This window comes from Lemur catta, chromosome 9, assembly GCF_020740605.2.
Source record: "Lemur catta isolate mLemCat1 chromosome 9, mLemCat1.pri, whole genome shotgun sequence".
NCBI classification, from domain to species: Eukaryota; Metazoa; Chordata; class Mammalia; order Primates; family Lemuridae; genus Lemur; species Lemur catta.
The window spans coordinates 42,295,057-42,311,342 of record NC_059136.1 but is presented as its reverse complement, the minus strand read 5'-3'; the positions used below and the strand labels follow the sequence as shown (position 1 = coordinate 42,311,342).

General features: G+C 41.5%; 1 protein-coding gene across 1 annotated transcript; it reads left to right on the top strand.

The window, feature by feature from the left end:
• Positions 1-6,426: 6,426 nt before the first annotated feature.
• Positions 6,427-14,033, top strand: CCN3 (cellular communication network factor 3). The gene is made up of 5 exons (XM_045561814.1): positions 6,427-6,681; positions 6,814-7,039; positions 8,116-8,367; positions 9,556-9,770; positions 12,520-14,033. Exons 1-5 carry the CDS (start codon positions 6,598-6,600, stop codon positions 12,814-12,816), a joined length of 1,074 nt encoding a protein of 357 aa, XP_045417770.1. The 5' UTR covers positions 6,427-6,597; the 3' UTR covers positions 12,817-14,033.
• Positions 14,034-16,286: the final 2,253 nt, after the last annotated feature.

Here is a 16,286-nt window from a genome sequence, read left to right as displayed (position 1 = left end):
ATACAAAACATCTTATTCATCTTTAATTCATGCCAGGAAGTGTTAGTTATCAATAAGTGACTTGGACATTGTGAACATTCATACTGTCAAATGCAACAAAGTTCTGTGATCAGGCCACTCCTGAAGTCTAAAAGCTGCTGAAAATTCAGAATTGGGTGGGAGATCTTTTTAGGCTCCAAGATATTATTTGGGAATAGGAACTCTCTCAAAAAAAGAATCCAAATTTTTTTTCTTTCTCTAGGGACAATTATTTGAAGTTCTACAGGACCTTGCCTGTATTCAAGCAGTGCTGCTTTCCTTTCTCTTTGTATACTTGGCCACTAGCGTTTATTAATTAGGTCTACCACCATGCAACTTGGAGCATCGTTGACAGGTTATTGGTTAGTCTGATGTCCAGTCCATATGTGTGTGCTTTTGTCTCCAGCACCAATTCCTAGTCCAAACAGTTCTGGTCAAGGGAGCAGGACTGGTTTTACTCTACTGAGCTGTTACAAAAAATCTTCTCAGGGCCACTTTCTTCTGCTGAGCACAGGGATGGGCAGTGCTGGTACTTAGAAGCTGGGAATGTGGCATGCAGAGAAGCTTGATAGACTCCTCTTCGGTTGAGAATACTTTTAGAAAATCATTTGATTTCCACAAAGCCCATTTCCGTGTAAGAAAGTCCTTAGCTAATGGAAGGAATTAACTCACATTCCTAGCAAATTGCTAGCTTGAATTGCTTTTTAATTAATCTCTTGGGTTTTCTTTTCTTTAAGAAATTCACTTAAAAATAAAAATTTAAAAACTATGGGCAATAGGAAAATGTTTCCAAAGGAGATACTACTAAACATTATATGTTTCATGTTTCTCTTCCCACCACTGCTTCTTCTCTGCCCCTCATTGTTTCTGGAAAAGCAAGAAGTCAGGGGATCTGTCAGAAAAGCAAGAGGGTGTGGCTGATATTAGCCATGTAACTAGACATCACATAGGGCTGGCCTGCCTCATATATAATGGAAATTACCTTGTGTTCTACCAACTCCCTGAGGCCCCAGAAAAGGGACATATGAAGGAAATTCAGAAAAGAGCAAGAAAATTATTAAGGAGCTGTGAGGTTGATTTATGAGGTACATTACGAGAACTAAGTACATGTGGCTTGGCTAAACAATGACTGAAGGCGGGATGAATGCCTCTGAGTTTACAGGGAAGGCAATCACTGAGGGAAAAAGAGAGTGAGTTGTCTTAGAGGTGATAACATCACAGGCACTGCTTTTATTTGTTTCTATTTTTTGTTTATTTTTTTTAAATGACACTTGGTAACTGTACAAAAGTATGGGATACAATGTGATGTGTCAATACATATATACCAGAACAAGTTTGTATGTATAATCAGCACTCCCGTCAGACATTTTTGTGGTGTGAACATTCAAAATCTTCTCTTCTAGATATTTTGAAGTATATATTAATAATACATCATTGTTGACTATAGTCATACTGCTGAGCAATAGAACACCATAACTTATTCCTCCTATATAACCGTGACTTTGTACCCATTGACTGTGACCTCTCTCTCCCATCCTTCCCAACTTCCCTACTTCCCCAGCCTCTGGGAACCACTATTCTACTCTCTAACTCTATGAGATTGTTTCATTTTTTAATATGGGGGGGGCTGTGCTTTATATTTCAATTTCCTACTACAGAAGTAAGAACCAATATTTTTAAAACTCTTTTATAATAATGAGAAAGAGAACACAACAGCAACAAAAACAGATTAATATTTTACCTTTATAAAATGTACAAAGTTCTCTAAATGTGTTCTGAGTAGGAGTCCATTACTTACACTGCTAAGTAATAAGAATGTAAGTCAATTAACAGCCTATTTGAGAAAGAAAAGGCAAAAATGAGCCTCTGGTGTCATATCTGGGATGAGGGAAAGGGAGAAAAGGAAGAAATAAAGGGAAAAAGTAAATCAACCAAAGTCCTTGCAGCTCATAACCCCATGGAAAAATTCTTGTCACCTAGTAACACGGTAGCTGTCGTGACATCGCAGCAACCTCGTGTTTGTGGTGACCGCTGGTGTGAGCAAACCTCCTGCTGTGCTATCAGGTGCATAAAAGTATAGCCCATGCAGTTATGCGCCGCATGCAATCCTTAATGATCATAAACGACTTTGGTTGGCTGACAACCCAAGCAACTCAGGGAAGTCTCTAATAAGTTCTCCCCTGACTTCCCCAGAGACTTCAGCTGCAACATGGTTTATTTCAAACAGGAGAGGATCACCAGCCTGTATTCTTACTCTTTAGAATTTTAATGCCAGGAAAGATCAAGAGACGTTGCAGGGCAGAGGCAGATGGGTGATGGCTGATGGGACCGATTTAGCCTCTGCTGCTGCTGAGGAACAAACAGCCTCCAGCTCTTTCTCACCTCATCTTATGCAGAGCAGTGACAAGTGACAAAACTTAAAGTGAGTTTCACAAGTATCTCAAAAGGACCAAGAAGAGCTGACCACTTGCCTGACCCTGAGGTAGGTGCCGGGCATGTTATGGGGAATATGACTCACTCCCTGTCCTCAAGGAGCTCCCAGCTAGGGGAGGGAGGCAGACCCAGAAATGGACACATGCAGTCATGTGCTACATAACAATGTTTCGGTCAGCCATGGACCACAGATATGATGGTGGTCCCATAAGATTACAATGGAGCTGAAAAATTCCTATCACTTAATGACAAGCGTAGCTATTGTGACAACATGGCACACTCATGTGTTTGTGGTAATGCCAGTATAAACAAACCTGCCGCGCTATCAAGCGTATAAGAGTATAGCACATACAATTAGGTAAGTACATAATATTTGATAATGACAATAAACAACTATGTTGTTGGTGTATATATTAATATTCACTGTACTATAATTTTAATCATTATTTTAGAGTATACTCCTACCCACAAAACAAAGTTAATTGTGAAACATCCTCAGGCAGGTCCTTTGGGAGATATTTCTGAAGAAGGCATTGCTATCATGGGAGATGACAGCTCCATGGATGAACATGCATGTTATTGCCCCAGAGACCTTCCAGTGGGACAAGATGTGAGGATGGAAGACAGTGATATTGATAAGTCTGATCTTGTGTAGGCCTAGGCTAATGTGTGTGTTCGTGCCTTGGTTTTTAACAATAAACTTTTAAAAGTAAAAAAATAAAATATATTAAAAATAGGAAAAAGCTTATAGAATGAGGATATAAAGAAAATATTGTGCAGCTGTACAATGTGTTCGTGTTTTAAGCTGTCATTACAAAAGAGTCAAAAAGTTAAAAAATTAAGTTTAATTCAAGTAAAAATGTTACAGTAAACTAAGCTTAATTTATTATTGAAGAAAGAAATTTTTTTGTTAATTTAGTGCAGCCTAAGTGTACAGTGTTTACAAAGTCTACAGTAGTGCACAGTAATGCCCTAGGCCTTCATATTCACTCACCACTCACTCACTGACTCACCCAGAGCAACTTTCAGTCCCGCAAGCTTCATTCATGGTAAGTGCCCTATACAGGTATATAATTTTTTAATTTTTTATATCATATTTTTACTGATCTTTTTCTATGTTTAGATATGCTTAGATACACAAATACTTCCTATTGTGTTACAATCACCTGCAATATTCAGTTCAGCAACCTGTTATACAGGTTTGTAGCCTAGGAACAATAGGCTGTGGTAGTTATACCATATAGCTTAGGTGTGCAGTAGGGCATACCACCTAGGTTTGAGTAAGTTCACCCTATGATGCTCACACAACAATGAAATTGCCTGAGGACACATTTCCCAGACTGTATCCTCATGGGTAAGCAATGCATGAATGTAATTATTATTCAAGAAGTTAAGAGATATGAGAGATGAGCTATGCATCCCAGGCCTGCACAGAGGACAACATCTGTCCCAGCATGGAGGATTTTAGAGACCATTTCCTGGAGGCAGTGAAGCATGACATGGCATGGTTATCATCAGATGGTTTCACTTTCAATTTTACAATTGTTTTAAGGTGAAGATCCTTATCCAGGAGCACTCATGGCAGATGGTAGAGTGGATGTGTACTGTTTTGCTTACCAAGCTTGCTTTCTTTTTAAAGAATAAGCCCTTCCTCCCTAGAGAACTGCTGTTTCTCCCCATTCCAGACACGTGATGTTAGCAAATGTCCATACCTCACCGTCCTCGTCTCCACCGACTCGCCCAGGGTAAGCCCATCCGACTGCTTTGCTGAGACTTTCTAAGTTGGGCCTAAGGGAGAGGGATATTCTTTCTGTGGTGGAAAGATCATAAAATAAGAAGTTTGGAAGGACTATTCTTCCCTTATATGGAAGAAGCTGGTCTATATTAGTATAGACTAAAGCTGACAACACATAGAGACAGTGAGGACAGCTGGGGAGAGCAAGTCTTGTTAGCCTTCAAGGCCCTGATGCTACTTGCCTGCGAGACACGGTTGCATCACACCCCCCCCCTTCTGTTACTAAAGGAAGTACCACAGCATCCTTCCAGTACAGTCTTCTTTTTGCCGAAAGTAGTTCAACTTTGGTTTCCGTTTCTTGCAGTCATGAGTTCTGAGTAGCAGTTTGCATTAGCAGTGACTTCTGGACATTTTCATCCTTGTCTTGAAGTTACATTTTTCCTCTCATCCTTCCCATTTCCAAGAAGAGTTAGCCCAACCTCAATGTTACCAATTTCTTCTTGTTTTATCTCAGTCTATTTACACTTTGAAAACTTGGTCAATGCTCTTTGCTTCCCCATTAGCTGTGCTTTTAGCTGCTCCCTATCTAGGTTTCCCCAAAGCCAGCTCCCATTTCAAAGTACATTAAAATGTTGTCTAGCAAGTGCCACCACCAGAGAATCCAACTGAGTGGGTCAAGAGCAGGGTCCAGAATTTATTTGTATTTTTTAAAAGTACAAGCTGGTTGATTCTGATGTGTACCCAGGTGAGGGCATCACCAGGCCAGGTGTCCCTTGAAGCCCATCAATTTGAAGAGTTATATGAACGTCCTACTCAGGAGTGGAAACTAACTGTTCAATATCTCTAGTTAAGTTTTGAGTACTGCTCAGTCTCACTCAGCTCAAAGAAAGCAGAATTACTGGAGGCTTGGAAGTGAGTCATAGCAGTTCCAAGCTGCTCAGAGAACTATCCTTTAGGGACTTGAGGTGACTTCATTATCTGGGGGTGTTGCAGGGGTAGGCCTGGCCCCTTCCACAAGCTGCCTTCGATTTCTTTCATGCTGGAGATAAATGATGTAGAGGCAATTTGTTTCTTTTTAAAGTCTAGAGTTACATCACAGGCCTATATAACTTTTCTCGAAAAGTGTCTTTCCAAAGCAGCTATCCTCCAAGCAGCTGGGCACAGTTTTCTCAGGGGCAGCAGCAAAGCTGAAGTATAGGGGAAAAATTGTTTTAGAGCCTTTAAGCAACGTCACCTTTGGAGCTGTAAAGCTGCACTCTCGTTCTCAGGAGAGATGACAAAAATGTCACAGCAGCAAGTTTTTGAACGTGGATGCCGGGTAGGAGAGGTATAAGATTTGATGAAGGGTAAGCCAAGTCAAGCAAGTTCCTTCCTCACTCCTTCCCTAATACGAGGAGGTTTCACAGTGGCTAAGCTGAACCCACCTAGTAAATTCACAAAGGCTCCTGGACTTCCAGATGTGCTGTTTCACATTTGGCATGATGCAGCAGGTGTTTCAAGACTTTCCTCTGCCAAGAAGAAAGTTTTAGTTTTAGTTTATTATGTTTTCTTTTATTTTTAGTTTATTATGTTTTACTTTTATTTATACCAAACCTGTGGAAATTGGGGCTGAAGACTCAGTAAAGCTTGGAATGGTTACAGTCGAAAGAACTTTGCCATTTGGCCAATGGCATCCCTATTCTGACATAACCTTTCTTTTCTTTTCTGGGTACACACACACACACACACACACACACACACACACACACTTTTTCTTTCTCCCCTTTCTCTTCTTTCCTCCCTCTCTCTCCTCCCCTCCCTCTCAACACATTCAATGAGTGCCCCAAACGGTGACAAACTTGCATGTGCTTCCCTTATGACTAAAGCCCTGGGCCCCCCGCCAATCCCCCACAGATGGCCCCAAACTTCAGTCATCCCATTAGGAGAGCCCCACGTTTGCAGCCCTGGTCGACGATCAGGGTGGAGGAGGATGGCGGGGAGTGGCGGTGTCTCCGTCCTGGGGGAAGGCGAGGCAACTTCCAGGAGGAAACGGGCGTTTCCTTCCCACGCGCTGGAGGGAGCCCTGGGTCCCGGCCTCGGAACTCCACCCAGTCCCTCCCCGCCCCGTGGGAAAAGCCAGTCGCCACACACAGGCACACGCAGGCCCGGCGCCGCGCCCTAAGGAGAGCAGCACCCACAGCCAATTGCCATGGCAACCCCGGGGTTCGTTCCACTTCCCCACCCAGCCGACCCCCCCCCCCTCCCGGCGCTGCAGCCAACCGGCTTGTGCGCGTCCCAGGAGCGCGCTATAAAACCTGCGCTGGTGGCGCCGGGCGGGAGCGGGCGAGCGCCGGACCTGGGGGAAGGCGAGCAGGGCCGATCTCCGGCGGAGAGAGTCTCGTTTTGCAAAAGCGAGAGGAAAAAGCCTGAGCATGCAGAGTGTGCAGAGCACGAGCCTCTGTCTGCAAAAACAGTGCCTCTGCCTGGCTTTCTTGCTTCTCCATCTCCTGGGACCGGTAAGGGGCGCACCCTTAAGATGCCCCTGGTTACTTTGCCCTCCTAGGTGGCCCCTGCTTGGTCCCCGGGCTCGATCCGCCTTCAACTGTCCCTCCTGAGGAGTTTCTCTTTCTTGTGTCTCCCCGCCCCAGGTAGCTGCGACTCAGCGCTGCCCTGCCCCGTGCCCGGGCCAGTGCCCCGCGACGCCGCCGACCTGCGCCCCCGGGGTGCGCGCGGTGCTGGACGGCTGCTCCTGCTGTCTGGTGTGCGCCCGCCAGCGCGGCGAGAGCTGCTCGGAACTGGAGCCATGCGACGAGAGCAGCGGCCTCTACTGCGACCGCAGCGCGGACCCCAGCAACCAGACTGGCATCTGCATGGGTAAGCCCGCTCCGCACCGCTGTGTGACCGCTTCTCCCGCAACTAGCGAGCTGCTCCCTCCCCTCTCTGCGTCCGCTCCTTCCCAGAGGGTGAGAAGCAAATAATAATAATGCAATAGGTGACGTTTGTGAAGCACTTACTGTGTGCCAGGCATGGTTGGGTGGCCCTTGGGGCTTTGAAGAGTGCCAGAAGCCAGAGAGGAAACCTGCCCGTGGGGGCGGGAGAGAGCCATTCCTCACTTGCCTCCCTAGACGAGAATCTAAGGAGGGGAGCGAAGCAGAATGAAGGACCAGTGAAGTCATTTCCTCTGGACATTTCTAGGGGGGAACACTTGGGGCTGATGGAAGCCTGGGCTTATTCAAGTGCTCACAGTTCCCCTAACTGTAGCCTAGCAGGTTTGTTTTCACACCTGTAATTGTCCCATTTGAGCCAAAGCAGCCCCAAGTCTCCTGGGATAACTATGTAACCCTTCTCTGGGCTGCAAGTAAAATAAAATGCAGGCAACTAGCCAATTCAGGCTCCTAAAATGCAATCAATCAGGAATCAATTTTCCACGCGGTGCGCCATTATGGTTGGAGGTTGTCCCTGCCTCCCTGAATAGAAGGGCTTTTACTTTTTTCTCTAAGCTAGTGATGATTTATTGTGCTTGAATGCCAAGACATCTTAATGTCCTTCCCAGTTTGACCAGTTAACCTCTTTTGGAGAATATGAAGTGCACTTTTTCCCAAGTCTAAGCTGCTCGAGTTGGAGACTCTAAGGAGGTTCTTGCAAAATAGCTTAACATTGGGAACAAAAGCTATGGGGCCTTGGGACTATCACTTCAAAGTTGCACACCTCATGCATAAAATGAGTGGCAGGACTGGATGATTTTAAAGGTTTCTTCTTACTCTGGGACGCCTTCATGAGGAACTCTCTCTACTGGAGATGCGGAAGAAACCAGACCGCCAGCACTAAAAAGGAATGAGTTGGGGTTTGGAACATGTCCTCCTCCAAATCTTACATAGCTTCTCCAGTGCATTATGTTCTTGTTTTTCTCTCTCCCCTTTCCTCCGTGCTTTGCTTTCCCAATATTCTAGCGGTAGAAGGAGACAACTGTGTGTTCGATGGGGTCATTTACCGCAGTGGAGAGAAATTCCAGCCAAGCTGCAAATTCCAGTGCACCTGCAGAGATGGGCAGATCGGCTGCGTGCCCCGCTGTCAGCTGGATGTGCTCCTGCCTGAGCCTAACTGCCCAACTCCAAGAAAAGTAGAGGTGCCCGGAGAGTGCTGTGAAAAGTGGATCTGTGGCCCAGATGAGAAGGGAACACTGGGAGGCCTGACCCTTGCAGGTGAGAAACTCAGTATACCTGGGGGTGGTCACAATACAGAGTAAATACAGGCAGGAAGCACATGTGAACTTTTGGATTTGAGAAGAGAAACTGGCCTCAGTTTCTGGCCATGCAGTTGTGGATTCCAGATTCCTTACAGAGATCAAACACATCATGTCTATAAATCCAAGTTAAGTTACCTGAAGTATGCCGCAATCTCTTTTAAAGAAGACCTCCCAAATTCAGTTGCTTTCGTGTCTCATTTTTGTCTCAGTCCATCTATCCCACTTGACCCTTATTAGCACTACAAAGATAAAATTAAAAATCCTTTTTCTTTTCTGGATTCTATACACCACTTAGCCTCTCTCAAAACTAGTATCCCTAAAGAATCCCTACTTATCCCTGGACAGCTGCCACAAAAAAAAAAAAATCCTTTTCCTAGATATTGTAGGAAGGGTCAGATTTAGGACATTTGTTTTCTTCCTTTTTTCTCTTATACATTAAAGTTTTTTTGGGGGGAGGAACCTCAGGAGGCAGTAGAGAATATTTTAGAAGCCATTAATCGGCCATACTATTAATATTGGCAATATCGACAATTTTATGGTATTTCTGAGCTCAGGCTTTATCAGCCATGCCTTTCAGATAGGAAAACTACCATGTAGAAGTGGAGACATCACACCCCAAGTCCTGCATGTTACATGTTGTGACAGAACTTTTCATAATCAAAATCCGAGTATCTATATCCCATAATCAAAACTACCAGTTTTACCTTCCTAAAACAAAGTAATGCTTTCATAACTATTTTGACTTGCCAGGTTTACTTACTCATCACAATTAAATTTTATCATGATCCTTTTTATGTAGAAAATCACATGTTGAAACATTACAGTTTAGGGAATGGTTGTTGATGCTATACTATTCTAGACTCTTCAAACTACTAAGCTTCTTAATGACAAGTTCTCCTCAGCTTCTTAAGGTCAAGTTGGATAATCATTCCACAAAGATTTCTTGAAGGCCTGCAATGTACTAGATGTTGTGCTACCTGTTAGGGGCTTATAAATAAAGAGATCCAGTTCTGTCCCTGGGAGCACCGGTGTTTAGTAGGTATAGGATGGAATGAGACCCACTTTCTAATGATGGCTAAAATACCTAGTACTTCAGTCCTCACATTCTACCCAATATAGCTGTCCTTATTTATACATCCCATAGCCTACAGGCCAGAAGCCACCCTAGGAGTTGAAGTCTCTGACTCAAGTATCAACTGCATTGAACAGACCACAGAGTGGAGTGCGTGTTCGAAGAGCTGTGGCATGGGTTTTTCCAGCCGGGTCACCAACAGGAACCGCCAGTGTGAGATGGTGAAGCAGACTCGGCTCTGCCTGGTGCGTCCCTGTGAACAAGAGCCCGAGGAACCAACAGATAAGGTAGGAGTCTGGGGAAAACCTCAGTCCTGAAGGCAGTGGCCTCGCCTCCCTGGAGCCTGGGCTTTGGAAAGTCACTGTGACACTAATCGACTAAGAGGTCAGCTCTAGCTGGGAGTTAACCCCAGAGAAAAGGCAGAGAGAGAGGTTCCTGAAACCAGCCTGAGCACCCTCTTTTTTTTTCTTTTTAATGTGTTGAAATGTCCCAAGCAACTCACAGCAGATCTACAAATAAAGAGGGAGGGACAAGACAACTATAATACTTTCCCCAATAGAGAATGGTCCAGCAAATCACATGCCATTGCTGGACAAAGTCGGCTACCCAGTTGTCAAGGATAACTGATTTTAGAGAGGTGAGTTCTGACCTCAGTTCACTTCACCCCTTAGGTTCAATCTGCATGAAACAATAGGGTAGGAACCATGTTTGTCTTGTTCACTTCTCAGTCCACACCCTACCTGGTACGTATTATGTGCATGATAAACAATTGTTGATAATTAAGTGAATGGGTGTCTGGGAATTATTGTTGGTATTTTTAAAATCCTAGTGGAAATAGTACATTTGCCAGCATAAGATAATATGCGCCAAATAAAGCAGCACATTTCTTTTTCTTTCTTTTTTCTTTTTTTGCTGGAATTATATCAACTCGGTGTGTTAATGTTGAGTGTAAGGCATGCAAGTCAGAAGCTCTGATTGGTTCCTGATGACATCACAGGCCTTGTTAGCAGAAAACTATGTCAGATAAATGCAATACCCAATTTGAACCATTATATGGACCCTTATACAAACCTAAGACTAAAATAAAACAGCCCCTAGCAATTCAAGATTTACATATCTCTGCACTGAGGCAATATCATGTAATGCTTAAGGGCACAACTGTGGAGCCAGACAGCTTGGCTTTAAAGCCTGTCTTTCCATACGATCTTGGGCAATTTTCTTAACTTCTGAGCCTCAATTCCTTCCCCCACATAATGGGGCCACAAAGTACCCACCTCAAAGTTGTCATGAGGATGAAATAGAATCAATTTGCAAAGTGCTGGACATACATTAAGTACTCTGTTAACATTAGCCATCATCACTTAAAATTTCTATTTATTAGTAAAATAAAAGAGTCCCTAATAGTTGCATTAGTTATGTGGCTGCTTAGCTATGTGATTTTTTTTTAGGTCCACCCTAACTTCATGTTTCCTCTACCAATTTAGAAAGAACACCTAGAAACACCTTATTTCTAAAATGATACCTTAGAAGATACACCTCCTCCACTGTTAGGGGAATTCGAACACATATGTAACACAGTCTTACAGGTTAACCCACACAAGCAGTCTCAGACATAAACACAGACACATACACAAGAATGTTGCTGTCCTGTGCCTTTTTGTGGATATTGACAAGAATATGCTAAATATTAAATACAAAAAAAAAAGGAGGAAACAAAAAGTCCCGAAATATTTTCAAGGACACAGTAACTTCTTTATTAAATAAGGTCTTTCTATCTCATGCTTCTAAAATTTGGCTTTTTCTGCTGTTTCATTTCACAAAATTTGTGTTTCTCTCTGGTAAGTTTCACTTTGTTTAATATTGGGAGATATTATATTTAAGATGCTTATTTATAGTATACATATTTCAGAATGATTCTAGAAATTTGTTTGGAATGTAGGGAAATGCTAACATAGTAATCATTACTTCTTCATCTATACGGGAGTCTTAAATCTGAGACAGTGGTTCTTAAATCATAGTCCCCAGACCATCAGTGTCATCTAAGAACTTGAAGTTCAAGAACCACCAATTTAAGAGAATTTCAAGTCTGACCACCCCATATGCTGTGAGCCATTCCTAGGAAGGTGAACAGTTGAAAATTGTGGAAAATTAGTAGATAAAGAAATCTAAGTAGGAAATAAAACATAGTCAATGCTTTGCTGAATTATCAATATTGGGATTCCTCCTTAACCGTTACTAATGGAATCTTGAATAAATTCTCCATTTACTTTGCCTTTATGGAAACTAACCTTAACTCTGATTGTCTTGGAATTTCCTGAGGTCATTGTATAATAGAAAGAATGGGCTTTGTGTCAGACAAATTCAAATACTAGTTGTTTTCTGATCACTTTAGCCCTTTGAGACTTTGTTTCTTCATCTATAAAACTTGGGCAATTGTTCTTTCTATGAATAATTGTTCCTTGTATGAATGAATATTGTTCATAAGCTTAAATGAGTTAACATCTGAAAAGTATTTTAAACATTAGTAGGTTTACAATAATACCAGATTTATACCATTTCTCTTTATAAAACCTAAAGCTGCATTTGACTAAAATAACACCAAAGCCTGTTATAGTGGCTTAAAAGACAGGCTTCTGTATCATATATAGCTTTCACCTTCATGCTCATTGCCTCAAGTTCAAAAGATGGTTGTGCACAATTAAAGATGGTGCTCACATTCCAGGCAGAAAGGAAAATGAATGCAGGAAGCAAGAAAGAATTGTGCCTGTCTAATGGGCGAAGTATTTCCCAGATTCCTTTGGTTTATGTATCATTGGCCAGAACTTTGTCACAAGGCCATCCCAAGTTCCCAGATAGTCTGGGGCAGCAAATATTTTTAGCTGACCACATTGCTCAAGCAAAATTAATGTTCTGTCAGCAGAGAAAAAAGACCAGTGGATATTGGGTAGGCAACTAGCAGGTTATTCTAGGCTGCATAAAATTGTCCCTCGGAAGAATGGCAGTCATTCCACACATCACTCCTTTTTTCTTTCTTAGAAAGGAAAAAAGTGTCTCCGCACCAAGAAATCACTCAAAGCCATCCACCTGCAATTCAAGAACTGCACCAGCCTGCACACCTATAAGCCCAGGTTCTGTGGAGTCTGCAGTGATGGCCGGTGCTGCACCCCCCACAATACCAAAACCATCCAGGTAGAGTTCCAGTGCTCCCCAGAGCACATAGTCAAGAAACCAGTGATGGTCATTGGAACCTGTACCTGTCATACCAATTGTCCTAAGAACAACGAGGCTTTCCTCCAGGAGCTGGAGCTGAAGACTAGCAGAGGGAAAATGTAACCTGTCGCTCAAGAAGCACCCCTACAGAGGCAAACTACAGCTGCTGCATGACCCACCATCCAATGACCATCAGAAAAAAAATGAAGAATCATTATTTCATCCTTAAGTCCTGTGTATTTTCTGTGACCACATGAGGACATTTATATCTGTCTTCTTTTTTTAATGAAAGATATGATTAACTATAAACTTGGAATCAAGGTAAGCTCAGGATATGACTTAGGGATGACTTACTTTCCTGTGGTTTTATGACAAATGCAAATTTCTAGCAATTTAAGAAAGCAGATATATGACTTACTACGTAGCCTATATCACATTGCACTCATCTTACTTTGTTGTGCACTAGTGCAATGCCAAGGAAATGTCACTGCAATGACATGGTGAAATCTAGGATCATACTGAACATGTACAAATATTTCACCCTATATCAAGGTTTGACTTGAGGATTCTCTCTTGGGCTCCCTTTTTTTGGGTAGATCAACTCTGAACTTCCAAGCCCAAGATCCAAGGAAACATACAGCTCTTCAACATGAAGTCCAGAGACTTATTAATTTTCTGTTTAGTTGTATACTAGGAAACATGCTGTATCTACAGTAATGATATGTTTGTTAAGTAGACTGGTGTCATGTACTTTCTCCATTTCAGAAAAATTGACTCCTTTCCAATAGAAAGAAGCTCAACAGAAAACTCCCAATGCAGAGATGACTGTGCCCTCACAGCCCTCATACGTTTGCATCCTAGAGGCTGCTGAGGTCCACTAGTTGTTTTTGTTTTTTTTTTTAATTCAGCAGAAGCGGAGCATATCAACAGGTATCCTCTCATCAGTAAGATGAGAGGTTGCTCACAACCTCTGATGACTTTCAAATGTGCTTTGCATGGAATTTTGAAAAAGAAGAACAAAATCAAAATGACTATGTTGGTGAGAAACCACAAATTTTATGGAAGTTTAGAATTATTGTAGACATGCCCAATACGTATCCTTGGGCCATGATTATGAAAACTCACAGTCAAGATATGTATGTATATATACGTGTATCTCATTTGTCAGGCTACAAAGTAGGCTGCAAAATTCAATATATCCATTCCTCTAATGTCACTATATGTGTTCCACTTTTCTTCTTTAAAGTATTTATAAAAATATAAATTGTACATTTTGTAAAATATTATTTTTAATTTCTCTACTTGTCAGACATCACTAAATAAATGTGATTTTATTGCTGTGACTCTACTATTACTTTTGTGCTTATAAGTTGAACATTGTTGTTTACTGAAAATATAAAATTAAAATTTATGAGTTGAATAGGACATCAATCAATAGCATCTATTGAAAGCAAAACGAATATTTTTGAATGAGCTTGCAGCCTCTTATCAGAAGGGAAATAAAAGTCAGCTCTTACTGAGCTACATGATATCACTGCCACAGCCTCAAACAGTCTCCAGACCATTTACTCAAACCAAAATCTCAAGCCCTGATCTTCCATTCCTGGACAGCCTGCTATAGACTCCTCTATATACTGAAATTTGAACTTGTCTGACCAATCGAAACTCACCTCCCTGACTTTCTTATCTAAGTAAAAGGCCCTCCATCCTCCCAGTTACCCAGCTTAAACGACCAGGACTTTCTTGGTCATTCTGCTCTTGCCATGTGCTCAGAAAAGCATATTTCCAGTGGTGCTGTAGAGCCAGACCATGACAGGGCTGCCATCTGGGCAGTGTGAGAGTCACAGTTAATAGAAGTTTTGTGTTTTGAAGCTTCTGGCTAATGCAAAGTGGGTCTGAAGTTCCTCAATAATTTTAAAAAAATCTTTTAAAAAACGTTTTCCTATTCCCAACTTCACTCCCTCTATCTGTCTCCCCCTCCCCACCCCTCTCTTTAGCTAGCTTCTTTTTATCCTTTAAGAAATATTGCAAAGCAAATTTGACTTCTAGAAGTTTACTCACAAGAAATTATCAAAAACAGCTAACATTTATTGCATATTTATATTATGCTGAGCACTGCAATTGCACTGTATTGTTTAACTTGCACAATAGTTCTACAAAGTGGGCATTCTTCATATCCCCATGTTACAGATGAGGCAACTTTAAAAAAAAAAGTTAAAAGAAACTGGTGGATCTAAAATTCAAACTGAAATCCTTTTGTTTCTACTTCAAGCTACCACACAGGTCTGTGCAAAGATAATCTATCTTTGAGGCTGTTCAGCCGCATGTTGTTCATAATGGAAAAAAAAAATTGGAAACACTCAAAGATCCAACACTATAGATTTGGCTGGCTAAATCATTGTGTCCTCATTATGATGAAAAACAAAGCAATCTTTAAACTGAGAATATAAGAAAATATACCCAAGTCCAATATAGAACTATGAAAAGAGTGACTTGGTTTTGTTTAAAAGTATCTATGAACGTGAATTAAAAGACACCTAGCAGAGAATGTGCAAGAAAATATTATTAGTGATTATATCAAGTTAGTCTCATTTCTTTTTTCTTTTTTGTGACTTTTTTACCAACTTTTTTTAATGGAGAATATACTACCTTTATAATTAGAGAAACAAAAATTAACGCTGACTTGAGATGTCCCTTCAAGCACACTTCCCTTTCCACCTCTCCTCACTCCTGCTGAGTTAACTGCCCCTTCCAGCATCCAAAATATTTATTAATTCATTTATTTTGTTCTTTCGACAAATACTTACTAATTGCTTCTCTGTGCCTTGCATTGTTTTAGGTCCTGGGATCACAGCCATGAATAAAACAAATAATAAAATAAACAAGTTTCCTCTTCTTCCTAGAATTTATATTGGGAAAAGCAGGCAAAGAAGCAGTAAAAAAAGATGACAAATTTCAAATAGTGACTAAATAAACCCTATGGCAATCATCAAAACACAGTGATATAATAGAAAATTTCTGGGTGGCTAATTTAGCTTGAGGTAGTCAAGGAAAGTCAAAGAAGTTCTTTCTGAAGAGGTGACAGTTCATCTAAATGACAAAGAGAAAGAGAAAGAATCTTCCAAACTAGTGAAAAAACAAATGAACAAAAAACAGTGTCAGGGATGAGGTCAGAGCATTAAGGAAGATCCATGAGGCTAGAGCACAGAGTAGGAGAGGAGGAAGGAGGTGATGTGCTTGCAGGGCCTTGAGTACGTAGAACTTACCTCTATCATCAAAGTTATCACAATATTTTACAACTGGTTCTTTACACCCCCATCACAAGCGTCTTGAGGCCAACAGTCTGGTCTTAGTCTTCTTTGTATCTGCCCAAGTCCCTGACACACAGTAGGACCTCACTGTATACCTGTTGATGAATGAATAAATGAATAAATAAATAAATAAATAAATGGTCTGTGCATTGGCAAGAGGCAGAAAGTTCTTTGAAATAAATGTTAGGCTTTTAAACTATCATTTTCATTAGCACTATCGTCTGGAGAACTCTCCAACATACATAAACACATACATGCACAAGCATTCCTGTAATTATAATT